The 19023-nt window shown below is 38.2% G+C and overlaps 1 protein-coding gene across 15 annotated transcripts in view; it reads right to left on the bottom strand.

Moving 5' to 3' along the window:
• Positions 1 to 19023, bottom strand: part of PHF21A (PHD finger protein 21A) — a 126479-nt gene that overhangs the window by 26736 nt on the left and 80720 nt on the right. For all 15 annotated transcript variants that reach the window (XM_086892798.1, XM_086892805.1, XM_086892795.1 and 12 more), the window contains one exon: positions 289 to 489. In XM_086892798.1, coding sequence (XP_086748924.1) covers positions 289 to 489 — 201 coding nt within the window. The remainder of the gene's footprint in view (positions 1 to 288; positions 490 to 19023) is intronic.

Below are 19023 nucleotides of genomic sequence, written 5' to 3'. Positions count from 1 at the left end.
TCATTTGCTAAACTTTCATTTATTTTTAAGAAAGGTGATACTGCCACCCTTCTTTTCTGTGGGATTCAACTTTCAAAACAGCTTTTTAAACCCAGATTGGAATTTTTGCCAAAAAAAAAAAAAATCCAGAAGACCCTTATCTGCATATCCATAGAAGAAGAAATTCATATTGGTACACTAGCAGGCATAAGTGAAAGTTTGCAGTCTTCTCTCTGTGCTTTTCCTTTTTTTAATTTTCAGTGACCTTCACCTTTAAAAAGAAAAAAAAAAATAGTTGTAGCTTTTTACCTGTGATCCTATCACGTTTGGAGAGGGTGCCGTGGACTGTTGCTGCTGTTGATGGTGATGTTGCTGTAGCTGTTGTAGTGGTTGTGGCTGTGGTGTCTGTAGTTTGTTTTCTGACTGTGCCAATGGCTGTATTTGAAATTTACTGTCTGGCTGTTCCTGCTTCACTATCAAATTCTTTCGAAGCTGTTCCACCACTCTTTTCTACCAGATAAACAAAATCATAAACAGAAATGATGACAGTTATTTAGCTGCACATTCTAGAGAAAATAATAATACCTAAAGATACATTTATTTAGTGTAAATATGGAACTGCACAGAAGCTTAGTGGGATTTCTCTCTTTGAAATTTTAAGTATTGATGTTATCTAATAAGCACAGTGTAAAATTGGCCACAGAGGAGTATTACAGCCCAGCAGGGTGACTTCACTGTTCTTGCAGAAACCCACTGACCAAAATTCGGCCTATTCACAAACCACTGCAAGACCTCAGTAACCTGTATTTACATGATTCCGCATGCTTTGACTCTTTCAAACACGCACCACTCTTAAACAGCGACAAAAAAGAGCTTTGGGTTAAAGCCTCCCAGCTGACTTCAAGGCAATAGGCATGTCATTTTGTACCAGGCATTGAAAATGAGTGAGAGACAGCCAATTTGAGTACAAAGTAGGCACCAGGAAGGGCATGGATGCATGGTTCAATATTATTGTCAACTGAAAAACAAACAGAGAGGGCTACCCACACGGGAAGAAAATGGCACAGATCTATTTCTTTCAGCTTAGGGGCTTTCTATTACATTTTAGCTTCCATTGAAGTTTGATATTCTTTTTAAAAGAGGTTTCTTCTGGTAGCCATCGTGCATCTTTAGACGGTAACGGGATTTAAGAGCAGACCAGGTGACTTGCAGTATAAGATACATGTCATCTGCATGGATAATAAGGGCTCACAATTTATGTTCATATTATACTTTAGTGTGGACAACAGTGAAAATACTGTGACTTTTTTGCCTTCTGCAGGCATGACCAAAAATGAACCTTTTTACCTACACTCTAACCACCCCCGAATCTGAACAGCTTTAAAAAGATTTAGCTATATACCTAAGCCCCCTTGATCAAGATCATATGCACGTTCCCAAGCGATTACACAACAAGGCTGCCTTTGGAAGAGGACAATGAAGTCAACAGGCATGGGACAGGCTGAACCAAGAAAGTTCTGGTGGAAACAGCAATGGTCAGGGAACCTCTACCAGAGCCAGGTGCTGACAGTGGGTTGCCCCAAGAAGTTAAAAATAACACAACCATTTTGACAATACCAAATGCTTTGATTTTTTTTTTTTTTGTTTTGAAGCATTAGTATCCAGACACATTACTAAACATAGAGATGGAGAAAAAAACCCCAAAAAAATCCACCTATTTACTACAACTGGAAGAATATTTTTCTCAAATTTCATTCACACATGGTTATGAAATTCTAAGCTAAAAAAATATGGTTTTTTCATTTGTGGATATACAGTAGACTTATGATTTTAAGTATCTTGCTTATGATGAGCTAAAACAGCATGATGCCTCACACAGTAACTGTGTACCTCTAGCCCAGAAGAAGATAACAAAAGGGCAGACTCCCATATTGGCAGATTTGAAAACTGGAACTTTAAAAAGCCAAATAAAATCCACAAGCAAGAAACCCCCCATCCCTGTTTCATAATGTCAAAACGTGTGAGCTCACATGATTGACCTTTTAGCAAAAGACTGAATTCAGTGACTTGAAGGTATAGAAGAAAGACGGCCTGGCTTCTACAAAACCCACAGCACTGGCTGAGGATGCCTGCTCAGCTCTGACAGGAGAAACACAGGCCCAGTCTGGCTGAAAATTCAGGGAGTTAATAAAGGACAGCAGCCTGAAGGAACTATTTTACCTTGCATCCAGTGAAGTACTAAAAGCTGTTAAAGCCGAAAAGCTATAAATTGTTTGTTCCCTTATGAAACAAGGATAAAATAATAGAAGTGCAGAAGGCATTTCCCTAATTCTGATATTTCACATAGTTTTAAATGTCCTGTGTCTATCAGCTTGCTCATACACGTAATAACTGAACAACGATTTAAAATTGCTCTCTGAAAAGATCAACCATGTTAACATGCAAATCAAAGTGCAGCGTCAGCAAGCATATACAAGAGCTGAAAACACATTTCCAAAGAGTAACCCAAGGGGGAGGAGAGGAGAAGGCAGCAAAGTAGGAGAGGAAATAATGCAATGTACTTATAGAATACCTGCCAAAAAATGGACTGCACATATGCTGCACAGGAGGCTAAAGAATTACCATACCCGGCAAGAACAGGAAGGGAGTTTTTGTTTTCCACAGCTGCCAGTATGAAATTCAGTGATAATGATACTCTTCTACTGATTCCCTGGCTGGAGGAAATCAGCAGCAATAGCCCAAGCATGAATTTCCATCTTGTTCTTTACAATTGGAGGAACATCAGTGAAAGGATAAAAGAAAAAAAAGTGGTGGTGGGAGAGGCAGTCTGAGGACTCCTCTGCCATACTGCTACAGCAGGACAAGAGCCAGCGAGGAGAGCAGGGGAGCAGGAGCAAGGTGAGTCACATGGCATTCAAACACTGCCTGTTCCACCCCCAAGCCTGAACCATGGCCTGCAGAGATGGGGTAAAACAGGACAGAAGCACTATTTGTATCAGTGCCTTGTGCAAAAACTGAGGCTCAGCATATTTGGCACAAGATGGATAACGTGAGTGGAAAAACGCCGTTGCTCTGGAAGTCTACGCTAGCCTGTTGGAGGCTGCTGAGAGCTGCCTGGCAGCAGCATATCTTGCCATCCATATCCATTATGCAGATATTAAATTGGAAGAAACATCTAATGCTTTTAAGATTCAGAGAGTAAAACTGAAGTTTGTACTGCATGCCAATTGCTTATGCAGTTTAATAAGCTGCTTCTACCAACTGTCAGTAAAAATACCACACTGAAACTACAGAAATCATTTCACTCTCTGCAAGACTGTTGGGATGATCTGTTTGTTCGTAATTATCAAGTGAGACACTCTGAACAACATATTTCAAAGTCCATAGCTGAATTAACAAAACCAGACGAGTCTCTCAGGGTTGCACCTACACAAGAACTCAGCAGATCTCCCATCCTCAGCGCTACCCTCTGCATGGCTCAGCCCACGCCGCTGGTCTGACTCCGCACGCAGCGCACGGCTCCTCCGGCATCCTGCTGGAAGTGCTGCTCTGCAGCCACACAAGCGCCCAGCACGTGTCTGTCTGCAGCTACCTTAGCAGAGCCTCCTTCAGCAGGGGATTAAACGGGAGGATGCTATGAAAGAAACTCTTGTTTATTGTCAGACTTCATTAGCACTGCGTTTTAAAATTGTTCCTCAGTCATTTGACTGTTCTTAATCAATTTTAAAGACAGTTTGTGCTGCAAAAAGTATGGTCTGTATGACTGAGATTTGCCAAGGCTGATATCAAGTTCTAGCTGCATGTCTTAGAGACTGAATGCTCTATGCATTGTACCAGAGAATTTTTAAGAAATATTCCTAATTCTTTAAATGTAATCATTGCCATTTTTCCTTCCCACTTCTCTTTAAGAATATTTAATTTAATTCTTACTGACAACTTCAACATTTTAAATTGAGATTAACTCAATCATAAACACATCATCATGCACACAACATAAGTTTTCTGCATGTCTTAAAGCTCCAGTTCTCCTCATATTCCTAGAATAGTTTCTTTTCCTGACATAATATGAATGTATGAAAAGCATTTGTCTCTCAAATTTACTGAACCTTCCACAAAACTGAATGCCAATTCTCTCTTTACATCGACGATGTGAAAGAATTTAATAATCTCATCCTTTCTTCCAAACTGTATTCTACCCAAAAAAGGAACTGCCAGCCCTATGCAATGGTTACTATCAGACTACTTCCAAACCCATTTGTCGAACAGTGCCCCGTAAGCACACTACATCATCTCAGAGCTCTCGCTGTCTTGACATCTTTATCGCTAATCTCATCAGGAACCGTTCACACCACTGAGTTCAGAGCCCGAGACATCTTATATGACCCTTCCTTAAAGTTAATAATTGCAATCAATATTGTGACATTTTGCTATACCACTTTCTCATTCATGCCACAGGCCAGATCCTAACATAGCATTGGAAGATTATTTTGGTTTGATTAAGCAGAAAATAGATCTTCTTGATTGTGTATCTGTGCCAAAAGACATCACTGTGCTCATATAAAAACTGCCATGAATATGTTATAGGACAAGCAAAGTACTTGGAGCAAACTTAAAACCAAATATGGTTTAAGGTTTTTATCCTTATTAGTTACACATTATTTCCATTTTAATCAGTCAGTCAAGCAAAAAATAGTTCTCTGAGTACACCTCTCTTTTAAATACTAGATCCCTGGTTGTATTTGATGACACATTTTCCTCTTCTTTCAGGAAACATGTTCAGAAAAATATCCATATCTAAAGAAAGGTCTGCTTTTAAACTTCAAAAATCAGTAAAAATTAAAACATAAAGTTACTTTAAAAACGAGAGGGCAAGCTAGTGTACTAAATAACCTTGAAATGCATACATTTCATACCACAAAACCAAAGCTGATGTGGTTTGAAATGTCCAGCTGTCTGCCAGTGACACTTTTTCCTGCTTTCCCAATCTCAGTAAGTCAGCTATTATGGATCCTCTGTTACCTGTGCCCTCCAATGACCAAGATGTTCTCTGGGATATAAAAGCTGCCTGCTGCTGCGACTGAAATGGTTAAGGAGAAGATCAGTAGATTTCAAGTATGCTCCAACTGGGAAGTGGGGAGGATGGAGGGAATTTCACTACTCTGCAATCCTCCTTTCCAGCTTCCCTTCTCTCTCTTTGTCAGTCCTATCCCCTGCCACTACCCAAAGAGAAAGATGCCAGAACTTCCATGGCAGAAAGAAGCTAAAAGATCCTGGAGATCTGGTGCGATTCGTCTTTAACCTGCAAAGAGGGTGCATTTTGGGAATGGAATTTGAGAATGGAAAGATTAGAAGCAAGGAGAGTAATTGTACACTCATCTATTGCTTTAAGATGGTATCTAAAATTTAAAATAGTGAAATCCAATTATAGAAATTGATGACGCAGAATCTAAACCAGTAATGAAAAAAACCCTTTTGTAGAAAACCAGCTTGAATTAAATTCCATTGAAAGAATGATCTAAGGACTATAGAAATATTTTCAGCTGTTTCTGTGGTTATCCTGTTTTTTTATGGAATTCTGCACTTGTGTTGTGCTTCTCTTATAGCCAGATCTTTTTATCAACTAAAACTAAACCAACTAAATTAGAAATAATTTTATTTCCAGAAAAAAGAGTGATACAATTTCCTGCTTCTTAAAGGTGATCAAAATGGCATCTATATCTTTCAGTCAGAAAAGGCTCCCCCTGAGGCATAGGTTCTTGAATGTTGAATGGAAATGTAGCAGTGGGACTGGGAGGCCACTTCCACCTCGTACTTGAATGCCTTACTGGGCATCATCACCAAAATGTGCACTATTTCTTTTCATAGCTGACAAACCTTTATTTTTTTAAAGCTTTAGTTAAAGTATGTGGGTATCTAATCTTACTCAGTCAATGGCTGCATTGCCAACACTCCAGTAAGTGTCCCAAAGAGCATGTGCTGCTTTCAGCTCACAGAACACACAGCTAAAAGCAGCACAAAGACACAAGGACTTCTGCATGTCTAAAAGAGGTTGTAGAGCATGTGAGGGCAACTGAATGCTTGTCCCTCTGCCATGATGGTCCTGTGGGATGAACTTACACTTACAATACTGATGAGCACTAGAGATGAACCACTTAGTTTTGGTATCCCCCAAATTCACGAGTTTGCTTTACAGTCTTAATACCTTAAATACAATTTCTGACTTATGGCATCTGGTACCTTGTGTAAAATGGAATTTACATAAAACTTAATTAAATAAAAATCTACTTTAATGTTATGTGAGATAAATATTAATAGATAGGCATGATGTGAAAAGTATTTTTGTCATTAAAAATGCTGGTAGACTTATCACAATTATATTTTAAATTAATTCCTACAGGTGTGATTCTAAAACAGACACTGTTCAGACATGAACATACGTATTTTGAAAGAGATGCTGAATATTTCCTTTATGACAGAGAAATACCATTTAAAGCTGCTAGAAATCATTCAGAAGTGGATTATGATAGTTCTGAAAATAATGTTCATTCCTTCATTCTTAACAGGGGAGAATGCTTAAATTTTTTTTAAATTTAAAAGCATAGCTAGAATTATAAATTAAAATTGTCAAAAATGGCTGTTGTGCTATTCTGCTTTATGTGACTTCTTGATTGCTTTCTTTTCAGTACTGTGTCTTTTTACCATTTGCAGCACCACAAGACCAATTAATTTTTGGAAAGGAATGCTGTACCGTGAAATGCCTTATGCATCACTGTCTTCTTGTTTTAGAATATTTACTCTTGCACAAAGCAGAGTACAGAGAATGAAATAGTAGAGGCAGCACACATATAATGTTTTCCTGCAGCTTACATATTAACTAGGTGTAATATCTAGCTTCTTACCCCAGCACATACGTTAACAGAAATAAATTTGCAAGAACAGCAACAATAATTAAACAATGAAGCAATTAATGAATGGGGAATTAAGTCAGAAACAGAGCAGGAAAAAGAGTTAAGTGAAGTACTTTGAATGTAATTAAGGAATAATGAAATTAAAGGAATTTTTTTTTTTTTTTTTTTTTTAAATTTGACATGGTTTGACAAAGTCTTGCTTTAGGTCTTTCTCCTCTACAGAAATTCTTTCAAGCACAAAAAAAAACTGGTAAAAGGATATGGGGACAAGCTCAATTTGAAAACACTGAAGAAATTAAAGGATTAAACTGCTGACTACACTGGAAAAGGTGTTCATTTTAATTTTATCTTGCCCATCTTATTGTTCTACCCCCATCTGTCTGTTTCATTAAGGAAAAAAAAATTCTTAAGGCCAAAATAAAAAAGCCATCTAGGTATTGTTTCAGAAATGAAACAAGAGTTTAGTACTTCAATGTAAAAAAAAAGTCTGTATGATCTTCAACTGAACCTAGTTTACTAGAAGCATGTAATGTGGTCTTGTAAAATCTGTCATAGACTGAAGCCTGCAATATAAAATCTCAGAACAAAAAACACTGTGGATTGTTATTCTTACACAGGAGAGCACACAGGAACAGCTACCCCCATGGGAAAGCCATTTGCATCTATACACAGTCACTGTTTACTAAAGCTAAACACCACTGCCAGGCCAGTCCCACTGTTTCTCTTCTCCTATCTGTGGTTTACCTCATAAAATGACATCTTTTAAACTGAATTTGTCTGCATTAAGCAAGCAAAGTAGAGCAATTTAAATAAGTAAACTTATTTCATGTTTTAGAAACAAACAACCTAAAGAGAAGTATACTTTTCAATCTGGTAACTCCTCATATTTTGAGTAATTCAAAGGGAAAGGAGAGTCATAAAGTAATTTTACAACATACTACTGCACATTTTAATGTTCACAGTATCACAGTCCTTGACTAAAATTTAGTCAGCTTCAGTTCTTGTGCATCCTACAGCAATTCTCATGACTGAATCACACCTCCTCTCTTCCTCACGAAAGGAAACACACACAGTTCATGCTCATGTGCCTAATGCATGATCATAAATATCAAGAAAGATGACTAGTTTTACTAAATCACAGAATGGAAATGCATTCTTTTGTGAACAGAAAGATCTGGATGCTCAAACTCTATCATACAACCCCCTATTGATAACTCTGATTTTGGTAACAGCATCTAATACTTCCTTTTCACAGTTGCTTTACAAATGTCACAAAGTAACACCAGCATTCTCCCCATTGTCATGTAAATACTATTTAGTGCTAATTCAATTAAAACCTATGACTAATAACATCACATCCCAGTTCACTGGTGATCTCCACTTCATAAGCTGAAAGAGTTATTAGAGCAAAAAGTCAGTTTCACCCCTCAAATGAGAGATTTTTCTCTTCTTCCCAGTAATTTGAGCAATATATCAAGTACAAGTGTTCTGTTCAGCTACACATACCTGCTGTCCTATTCTCTTTAGTTAACCAAGGACAATCAAAACAAAGAAAAATGCCTGCTTCATAGAGAAGACAGCAAATTAAATCACTGCAGAAATTCCAAACTGCTGGCCTTCAATTGTATCAAGGTTTGCAGATCAGACAACAGTGACTCACTCAAAAACAAAGCCATAGTTCTTCCTTTCCCTCCCAATTTAATGGGGAGAGGACTGTGTTTATCTTGGCACAAAAGGTGCATCACTAAGTATGGCTAGGACTACTCAACAACTGAAGATTTGCTGAACTACCACTGCTCCTAAATTAAAACACCCAAGAACAGGCATTTTCCCAAAAGAATGGAAAGCTACCTTATTCTTGAGGGATGCAGAGGTAGAGGAGATAGTCCAAAGGAAGACCACAACCATAATTAAGGATCCAACAAACTATGTTGTGTAATGTGAAGCTTATTGAGGCTCTGCATATCCAGTTTGTTGAGAGGTGACTACTCACTGACTACAGATATTTATATATAGAAAAGAAATCCAATGATGGGAGAATTTTTAGTTTCTCTGAGAAATGTAAGATGATGATTCTGTATCAACCTTGAAATAAGATGCAGATATGGTTAAATGCTGGACCAGCCTAATATGAGAAGTAATGGCCTACCATGGTTTAAAGTCTCTAGAAAAAGGGTATACGGGTTTCCAAAGGAAATGCTTAATCTGAGCTTTGGAGCAGAGTGTTTAGCAGATGTGAGGGGGAGAGGGATCTGGGGCTTGGGAAGCCTCTGCTCATTCTTGTCTCTTATGAGGGACAGTGCAAGGGCCATCACTGTTCCCAGCATGTTTTTCCAGCACTGAAATTCCACATAAAGACAGCCTTACTCTTTAGAACACGAACCTGTCCAGAGGCACAAACAACCAAATATACTCAAGGTTCTTTTTTCACCTTCTTCTGAAACACAAGATACTGGCCACAGGTACAGAAAAAAAGGCTAAGCAAAGCAAGTTTTCCTTCTTCCTCTGGCCTTAAAGGCCTTTTATTGTACGCCTTTCTTACATATTTAGATTTCCACTGATTTTAGACTTGGAATGGGAAAAAAAATTCTCCAGGTCAGACTTGCTGGGATATTTTTTCCCTTCCACTGCAATGCAGGATGTGGACTGCCTGCTAGGATTAGCTGGGCAAATTTCCCCTGATCAACCTGCTGACATCGCAAGGGTCTTCAGAATATCTGTCAGTATAATCCACCACCTGTTGTCTGAAAAACAAAGATATGGAAGACCAAAATTTAGTACACTTGATAACCAAACCGTCCAATTCTCCCTGAATCATGACATCAGACAAGATTACTGAGGTAGAATATAATGCCCTCTAACATGCAGGAAATTAAATCAGTAATTTCATTGTCTTTTGGAACTGATGTGAGGTGTCTTCCCTCTACTTCCTAGTTGCAGTTTCATAATTAAAGTTCACCTGTATTCTATTAAAAGAAAAAAAAAACAAACCCACAGCTGCATGCTATAGATAAAAGATAAACATTTCAAGAACATGATAGTTTTCAAGAATCATACATAGTACCTAAATTAATTCACAGGATCAACCACTAGTATCCAATCTCAATTTATGTATGTAATCTCAATTTTTGTTTAGTTACTGGAATATAAATCCCAGTAACTGTTCTTGCTTCTACCAGAATTCTTTATGAAACTTTAATGCCTTGGTATCAAAGCCCTAGGATGGTGCTATCACTTCATCCTGCAATGTAATAGTTATGTGATATGCAGACATGAAGAAGGCACAAATGGCACACAAAGATCTTTCTGACATCAATGGAGACTTAAGAGGAAAATGGATTTGAGTCCTTCTATATAGATATGGACAATATCCTGCATGAAAAACATACTAATAGAGTCCACTAAGGGAATATAAACATTCCTACCCATAAGTTCATACTACTTCTTCACAGTGTGCCTGCTTGTTCGACAGTTATACTGTCATAATTTTAGACTGTTAAACCTCTGCTCCAGGGTTTATAAAAGATCAGAGCACTTGTCACTCTCAGTGCAGGTAGAGTGAGATAGAGTGGTTGAGCAGTTCATTCTTCTTTCTAATTACACTCCATTAACCTTCCACATGAGAGCTCCCCTGTGCTTTCATACCAGCAGCACCAACTGGCTGTGTTTGATAAGGCTCGGCAGCGTTTGCAAGTCCAGCACGTGTAACCAAAGGAACAGTTCAGCTCAGCAGCCCTCGCAGAAGCTGCGCTGGCGCTGTTACTGAGCTGCAGTCAGATTCAGCTGAATTATACACAGATGGACACCAGCCTCACCCTACCCACTTCCCTCACAACTCTACCCCTTGAACTTCAGAGATACATGATCTATCAGAAAGCCAAATGCAGAACTAGGGAATTATTCACAATGGGGAACCCAACAGTTATCACACTTTCACCTCACTGCAAAGGCTTGCCAAGAGAAATGTATTTAGAGCACTAAAGCACGCAGGGCAATAGAAAAGAAGTTGTCATTACATTATAATTAGAGCACGATAGTGTATGCAACCAGAGTATTACTTTTGAAATTTAAATATTTTCTAAATTCACTTACAGTATCTGGGGTTGTTTGTTGTATGTTCTGAAGAGCACACAGCTTACAAACAGCATTATATTTCTCTATAACCTTCTCAACAGTGACCACATAAATGAACAGCTTTTCTAAAAAGAGAGACTTCTTCGATTAATAATGTATTCTATGAGAGTTTTAAACTCACTGCCAGGAAAGCTATTTTGCATGTGCATGAAGGTAGATTAGCGTTTGTGTATACTGAGTAACAGTGTCAGCACATGCTTACACAGATAAAAGGGAAACAAATTTGGAAGGAGGGATTGTAAACAATCTGGAACAGAATCCAAATTATTTTAAAAATAAATGAAACATTACAAAATCTGCACTTTTGAATGACATTTTACATAATCCCTTGCATTTTTTAACTGTTTCAAATGACTTCACAACATAAAGTGGTATATGGAACTGGTCTACATAAATGAGTGATGGCAATACTCTTTTTGTTATTAGCTCCATTATCCTTTCGCACACCTCTCCTGGTTTTTAACGTATTTTGATACTCACATATGCATGTATCTTCATAAATATATATAACTTACTTCTACTGTAGGTTTCCCAACCTTCAGCAAATATTTTGAAACGACTGCTGTTTTCTAAGAATTGGTAAGTTTGAAGTGTCTGAAACAAAATCTGTTTGTGCTACAAGCCAAGCAATGAATCCAGTCCTGTCCTTGTTCAGAATGGTTCAGGAATTTTATTTCAGAGTTCTTGTGCAGGTTGTCAAAGGTCCCCTCTAGTACAAAGAGAGCAGAGGTGGTTCTTCTCTTATAACAGGAAGGTAAATACTGCTACTGCACACACTTAAAAGTAAACTGAAGAAACTTGGTTTACAAGGGTGACATTAAAAACTGTTATGCCCGCCTTCTACATCTAATAAATTTTGGACCTCCTTTCTCCAATTTTCTTAAATTTAGTCTAAAGATGCCAATTCAGTCTTTAATGCAATTTAACTTGTATCATCTAAGCCTGTCATACAGGACAAAAATTCAGAATTCTTGGATGCGATCAACTACAGTGAATCTAAAACTGTCAGGCTATTGAGGTTGCCTCAGGAAAGTTGAAAAGACAGGACAGTTAGTTCTTACCTCTAAGACACACTTCCACTTCCTGGAGCAGTCAGCCATCACTGCTAACCCCATCTGGAATACTGTTCTCTGACAAGTGGGCTATGCTCACCTCTGAAGAACACAACGTTGCAGCTGATGGAGACCTTTTTAACCAATCACCTGAGAAATGTACCTCTTTAGAACTTTCTGGTAATGTTTGTTATTTAACCAACACTTCTCAGAAAATATTTCAAAAGGAACTATTTTGCTCTACACTATCTTATTATTCTCTTTGTACAGAAGACCTCTCAAAAATAATCCAAGTACCTTCCTTTTATATTACATCAGTGGAGAAGATTTCTTGAGCATTTGGGAGGCCCATGAGGTGGGTGAATAGATCCTTTTAACCCAGCATGAAGAGGTAAGAAAGAAAAAGTAAGCTCTCCTGTAATTCTCCTTTATGCAGTTCTCAATATAATATATGTGGTTTTAGGGTAGACCAACACTTCTTCTGTGCTACTTCAGGCCCATATTAGATTTAAAAGGCAAATTAGCTTTAGAAAAAAAATAAACAAAAACATTAAACATATTTTCATCACATAATGAAGTGCAAGTTCTTTTTCACACCATATGTTTGACTTGCTACTTACTGCAGAGAACATGCAATGTATAACTGGATACACACATTTCTGCTACAAACTGGTCAGACAAGCTAAACCTGCACTAGGAGGTACCAGACAGCCTTAATGAAACTCAGAAGTATTATTTCATTGACATTCACTCAGCATTTCTTGCATGATAATTCAGTTGGGAATCTGTTTGGAAGTGCTAGCTCAAAATTCACGGACTTCTAAGAAACAGCATCATTGGGTCTATCTCATATTTCTCTAAAGACACATATAACATCTGTCTCTAATAGCTGTAAATCACTAAATAGTAATTTTCCTCCACACAGTTTCACACAGATGGATTTTTTTTAAAAGGAATCACATGTTGCACTGTTGAGAAGAACTGTGAGATTACAGAAACCTAGCAACTGAAGCACAGGTTGTTACAGCAAGCCATCTTGCTTTGTGTCCTCAGGTCTGGTAGCTTTACTCATACTGCGATCTCAAGCTCTATTATTAACCCAGAAAACTACCTTAAAGCTGAGCTGTCTTTGCAACAACAGTTTAATTTAAGTTTTATACATGTGATGTTTACCCTTTTAAACTCCTGTTCATAAAAATAAGCCCCCACATAACATCTCTCAGATAACCTCCACAAAACGAGAAGCCAAAAGGAGCTTCAGTACTAGGGAGCAGGTTCTGTGGGATCTGAGGCTGAGGGGCTATTAGATGAAAGAAGCAACCGAGAAAATATTTTCCCTCACACTACCTCTGAATAAACCAAGTTGATGCTGAAATTCAGGGCTGGTTTGGTGAAACAAGCTTTGGGGTTTATTTTTGTTTTCTAACAAATACAACAGGGCACATATTCAAGAAAATAGAGCACAATTATTTATTTGTTTTGGTAAAATTATCCTCTATTATAATTAATCTGGAGTTGAGATAGGATGTAAGCAAAGAGGCTTTCAAAAGATCCATCCTACACATGCACAATTTTATATCACTAAATACATGCAAGTGCATGTAAGTAAATAGTGACCTAAATTTACTTTGAAAAAAGAAATACCATGACCAAAAGCTGAGAAAATATCAACCAGTTGTAACAAAAATGTCAATTTTTAATAGTTGTTGCAGAAATTAAAAAAAAAAAAACCAACAAAACCAACCAAACAAAAAACCTCCAACCCATTAACATGCAAACAGAAATACTTGACTTTGCGCTGTATATCCAGTATTAATTATGAGCCCAGTAGGACTTTGATGGCAATTGTTTGGAGGATCATATAAATATGATCATGCTCAGTTGGTTAGAACATGGTGCTAATAATGCCAAGGTCATGGGTTTGATTTCCATATGGACCATTCACTTAGGAGCTGGACTTGATGATCTTTCTGGGTCCCTTCCAACCCAGGCTATCCTATGATTCTATATCAAAATCACAGTAAATCCAAAACACGTCTGTCTGTTTGCATGGGAAGACAGTCAAGCTGTCACTGACTGTGAGGAAGCTCAGAAGAAAACAAAAGAACAAGATCAAAAAATTAAATCAGGAAACACAGAAAAGAGTAAGAAAAAACAGGTTCGCACAAGCAAAAAGCACTCACAGTGTAAAGCTGAATTGAAAAGTAGTGAAGTCAAACAAGCAAAAATTAGTCCTTTCTCACTGCCAGGGAGGGCTTATAGAAGAAAGGATTACATTTTATCAGAATGACTTGAAAAAAAGGGCACACTTCAGTCATACAAGTCCCTTTTAAAGTCCCATCTCACTGATACGTCAGGCCTATGTCCAGAGGGATGTCTGAAGTGACACAAGTAATAGTGCAGGGAATACTCTGAGATTGTTACCAACGTATTTTCATTGAAGAAAAAAGTCCATATTTCATGTATATTTCATATATACATAAGCAAGAACTGAGCAGTAAACCATGCTTGATTTAACCCCACAGACCCACATTCTTAATGGGTTTTCCTATTTTGCTTCCTTGCTGTTAGGTTGTATGATTAGCACACAATGCTCTGTAGGCCGAAAACCAAGTTTGCAAAGATCTTTTGAAATATTTAACATATACTAGTACTATGTAAACAGTAATAATAATTCAGAGGCCTTTTCCTACTCTGCATTTTGAATGTATTTATTATGAGCTAGACAAATAATGCAGGATTGTAGCATTCTGCCTCCACATTTCTCATCTTCCTTTTCCAATTTACTAGAGCAATGACGAAAGAGGGGGTTTTGCTCCAAGCCTTTAACTCTTGCAGCACAGATTCTCATACTGCGTAGCTCTCTGAAGTACAGGATTCATCTTCTGCACAGGAGCAGAAACTAATTTTCTTAATCAATTTAGAGAAGATCAGAAGCCTGCCCGGTGACCCACATTGCTCAAGAAACTGCACCAGCAGCAGAGGCTTGAGAGGCAGCTGCTTTCAGGCCAGCAACAGCATGCTCAGCATGAACAGACTGTACTAAGATTTTTCTCCCACACACAAAACCAAACTGTTCCTGTGCCCCCTTTGTGCTGACAGAGCCTGTCTCTCGGTCGATGAGGAAGTTACTATTTAGAAAATTATTTCTCAACCCATTTTGGAAATCCACAATCATGCACAATTGGCAGCACTGGTGAGTATTCAGCGGTTATTTCAAAGGTTCTTTGTCCTGGGGAGGAGACAGGACCATTCACCAGCATGCCGGCAGAACTGCTGAGTACACAGCTGGAGCGTCTGTGGGGGAAGGGAAGCCGTGTGTGATTCTGCAATTATATCTGCTAAACGCATACAGATTTGAAGAATGATCACTTGGCACTTCTACTATTTTGCAAGTGGAAACTTTCAACGCATTTGCCAGAAGTATTTGGTTGTTTTTCCTTGTAAGATAGAAGATCAGTACAGAGAAACATTAAACCACATGGACGTGCTACATAATTGGTTCTTTCAGCCCCTTGCACTGCAAATGATTTGCAGTAACATGCTCTGATCTCCTTACTAGTTAACAGTCCAGTCCAAGACAAATACATCAAGAATAGATAGAGAGGAAAAAGCTGTGGACAAGATTAACCACACAAGCTTGGCTTTTTCATGATGCTCACATTTTTTCTATTGCCCAGCTGCTAGATAACCACGAGAAAACAGGGTGCTCTGTAACAGCTGCTACAACAGGCCACAGAAGCACAAGTCCAGTAAGAATCCTTTCTGTTTGGATCTTCACAGGGCCCTCACTTGTAGAACAAAAAATGTCACTTTGATGCCCTGTTTGCATTCCATTTTCAACAACAATGAGGAGGATGGAGGTCTCCGGTTTCTATGACAACCCAGATGGGCCACAATACAAGATACTTACAAATGTTCAACTGCAGGGATGCCAGATCAAATTAAGCTAGAGTTTACATTACTTCACAGAAACTAAAATAAAAGAAAAAACCCAAACAAAACATGAATGTTAAAGGAAGGATGACACTTCCTTAGTACATTCCAAAATATTTCAGAAAGTAGGTGGTAAAGAAAGGAAGGATTTTTCCCTATGAAAATAAATAATATTGTCAACACAAGCAAATTGAAACCTTCATTTACGTGAGTAAATGTTTTCATTAAAACTAGACTGCTGGAAAATTACCATCAGATATTAAAAGCAAAAAAAAGATCCCAAAAATTGACTTTATCAATTTACTTAACTCAATATGAACTGGCAAATTTGTAATCCATGTTTTTTAGGATTTGTTTAATGCTACAACTTTTTAATGATATTTTGTGATATGGTTCAAGTTTTTGTTGTTTACCCTGATCTGGTCTTTTGCAACATTTTGCAAAAGACATTCAGATGTAGAAAATACCTCATATTTTACTTCAGGAATTTAAATTAGCAACAGTGAGTTATTTTAGTAAACATGAACAAAGCTACAAAAACTCAGTAATTTAAACAAATTAATTAAATTTAAATTTCAAACTCAGTAATTTAACTGGCCTATTGTTACACAGGTGAGGTGATTTTACTTCTCCAAAGGCATTGAGTAACTCTGCGTCCTGTAAGGTAACTGTAATAGGCTAGCTAGTTTAGACAACAAGAGTAAAGTGTCTTATGAAGAAACACCTGTAAAAGCTTTTTGTAAGATTTTCAGATGTGACATTTATAGAAATGGTTCCCAAAACAAAGCAAATTTAAGAATTTCTTAATAAATGTGTAATTTAAGGCACATTATTTTGAAAAATCTTCTGCTACAAAATGAGGCATTGTCTTTCAATTTAGCCACTGTCCTATTTCAAGTTACTCTCCATTCTCTCTTCCAACTTATTCACTAGGTAGCTAATAACATTCATTCAATATGTGATAGCCAGCAAGGCTCATATTACAACAGATAACCATAGACTTTTAAAGACTTCTGTTCTTTGGGGAGAGGGAAGCGAGAAAGGCTTAACAGCTGTGCCTAGTCAAAATTATCCAAAATTAGAGGGACTGTAACATTTAAAATTGGAACACAGAACCTTAAAATCTGGGTCTGTGCAGCTGTTGTAACATTTTATTTAAAACTGCAGACACTCTCTCTTCATAAATCGTTCCCCTCTGCAGCACTGATACCCAGTACTATTTACAGAAGGACTCCAGTCTGGCTTGCAAGTGCCACCTCATCACTCAGGAGCGCCTGGCGCTACCAGCTGAGAACAACCACCCCTCACACGGGTCGGCTGAGCCGCCTGTTGGTGCCTGAGCCCCTCCTCCTGTTCAACACTTGAGCTGGGACCCTGGGACCATGGAGCTACAGAACATGCCCAGGGTGGGCTCTGAGACTCCCAGGTTAGCCCCTGCCCATCAGCAATCCTCTTCCACCTCAACCCCCACTGTTGAAAGCCATGACCCCTGGAAACACGACAGCCTGACGCTCCAAGGGCTCTCACTGTTGCTGACAGGAGCACGGCTGGCACGTGGCATGGCAGGCTGAGGCTGAAGAAAAGCTGCCTGCTCTGCTGTGTTCCCTGACTCGTGCAATGGCAAGCAGAGCCAGGGAGACACACTGCGGTGATGCTAACAGCATTTCAGGAAAGAGTGTTTCAGGGATTTGCAAGGAGCTCCTGCAGAATGACCAGAGTGCCTCAGTACTGCAGGGGCAAGAGCTGAGGGCTGAAATTACACATCTAGTATAAAAATTAAAATACACGCAAACTCTGCACAGTCAGTGGGAATTAGCTGCAAGAGACGCATGAGGATACAGAAATGTGACTAAGGACATGGAGGGGCTTGGTTAGCCTTAAACTTGGACTACACTGCTAAACTTCAGATATACAGCTGGGGCTGTGCTTCCACATCACATGTAACTGCTACCTGTGTTTCACATAGAAAGCAAAAGACAAGGAGCAGCATAATGAAAAAGGGAATTTGTAAAGTGCTAATGCTTACTAAAATTTTAACAGTTTAACAGGCAGAGCAAAATGGACTGGAAGTAAGTAGGAAGGAACTGTAGTGTTGCAGTGAAAAAGCTACTTGATGTCATACAGTTGAAGTTACTTTAATCACAATTTAGTGTAAGTATCAAGAGACTGGGACAAATAACCAGGTAAGTGGGTTCCTCTCACAATGTCTACTGCCAATCACACATTTCAAAGCAGGACCTTCTACTCTGCAGTGATACTGCACTGATTAAAGTTGTGTTTGCAAGTCGCATAGCATCTGCTATTGTACTGGGTTGTTCAGCTATAAATTTCACACAAGCACAACAGCATAACTGATTAGTAACCCTTACAAGGAATTTGTACCTAGGATGGTATTCAACTCTTCTAATCCTGTAATTAAAAAATAATCTCTTGCACCATCAACAATACAAACATACTGAGCAAGTAATGCTCGGCATGTACCCTGTCTTCACAAACTCCAGACAGGTTAGACTATTTGACACACCTAAATACTTTTGCCGCTGTATTTTCTTCAAAAATCAATTAAATGCTTCTGCCTATTGTTTTCTGCTTTTGTAATTTTTCCCAAATCTACTCAATTATACAATATCCGCACTTTAAAAAAAAAAACTCTCGAAAACTTTCATCTACAAATGTTTCTGTATTAATTTTCTATTATTTAGGGTCAGAATGATATTCAGAATAAGAAATCTGAATAGTGCAATTCTGGCACTAAAAAATAAGCACTGAAAATAAACTCATGCTGTTCAAACTAGTGGCTGCTCCACGGATCTTGAAAAATTTGCACTCCAGGATGTTTGCACTGTAAGACTAAAAAGTTACTTTAACAAAACATAGAAGTTAATAGCAGAAGCTCTGACACCCTCAAGACCTGGTCTTCAAAGAAATTACCTATTTTATAGTGCACATGAATAGGTCCTTCATATTAGCCCCATCCCTCCCTCAAAAAACAACAAAAAGTGCTACGTTTTGCA

The sequence above is a fragment of the Cyanistes caeruleus genome, chromosome 6, assembly GCF_971803275.1.
Source record: "Cyanistes caeruleus chromosome 6, bCyaCae1.hap1.1, whole genome shotgun sequence".
NCBI lineage: Eukaryota > Metazoa > Chordata > Aves > Passeriformes > Paridae > Cyanistes > Cyanistes caeruleus.
Note: the sequence above shows the minus strand (reverse complement) of the source record. Positions and strands in the feature narration are given on the sequence as shown.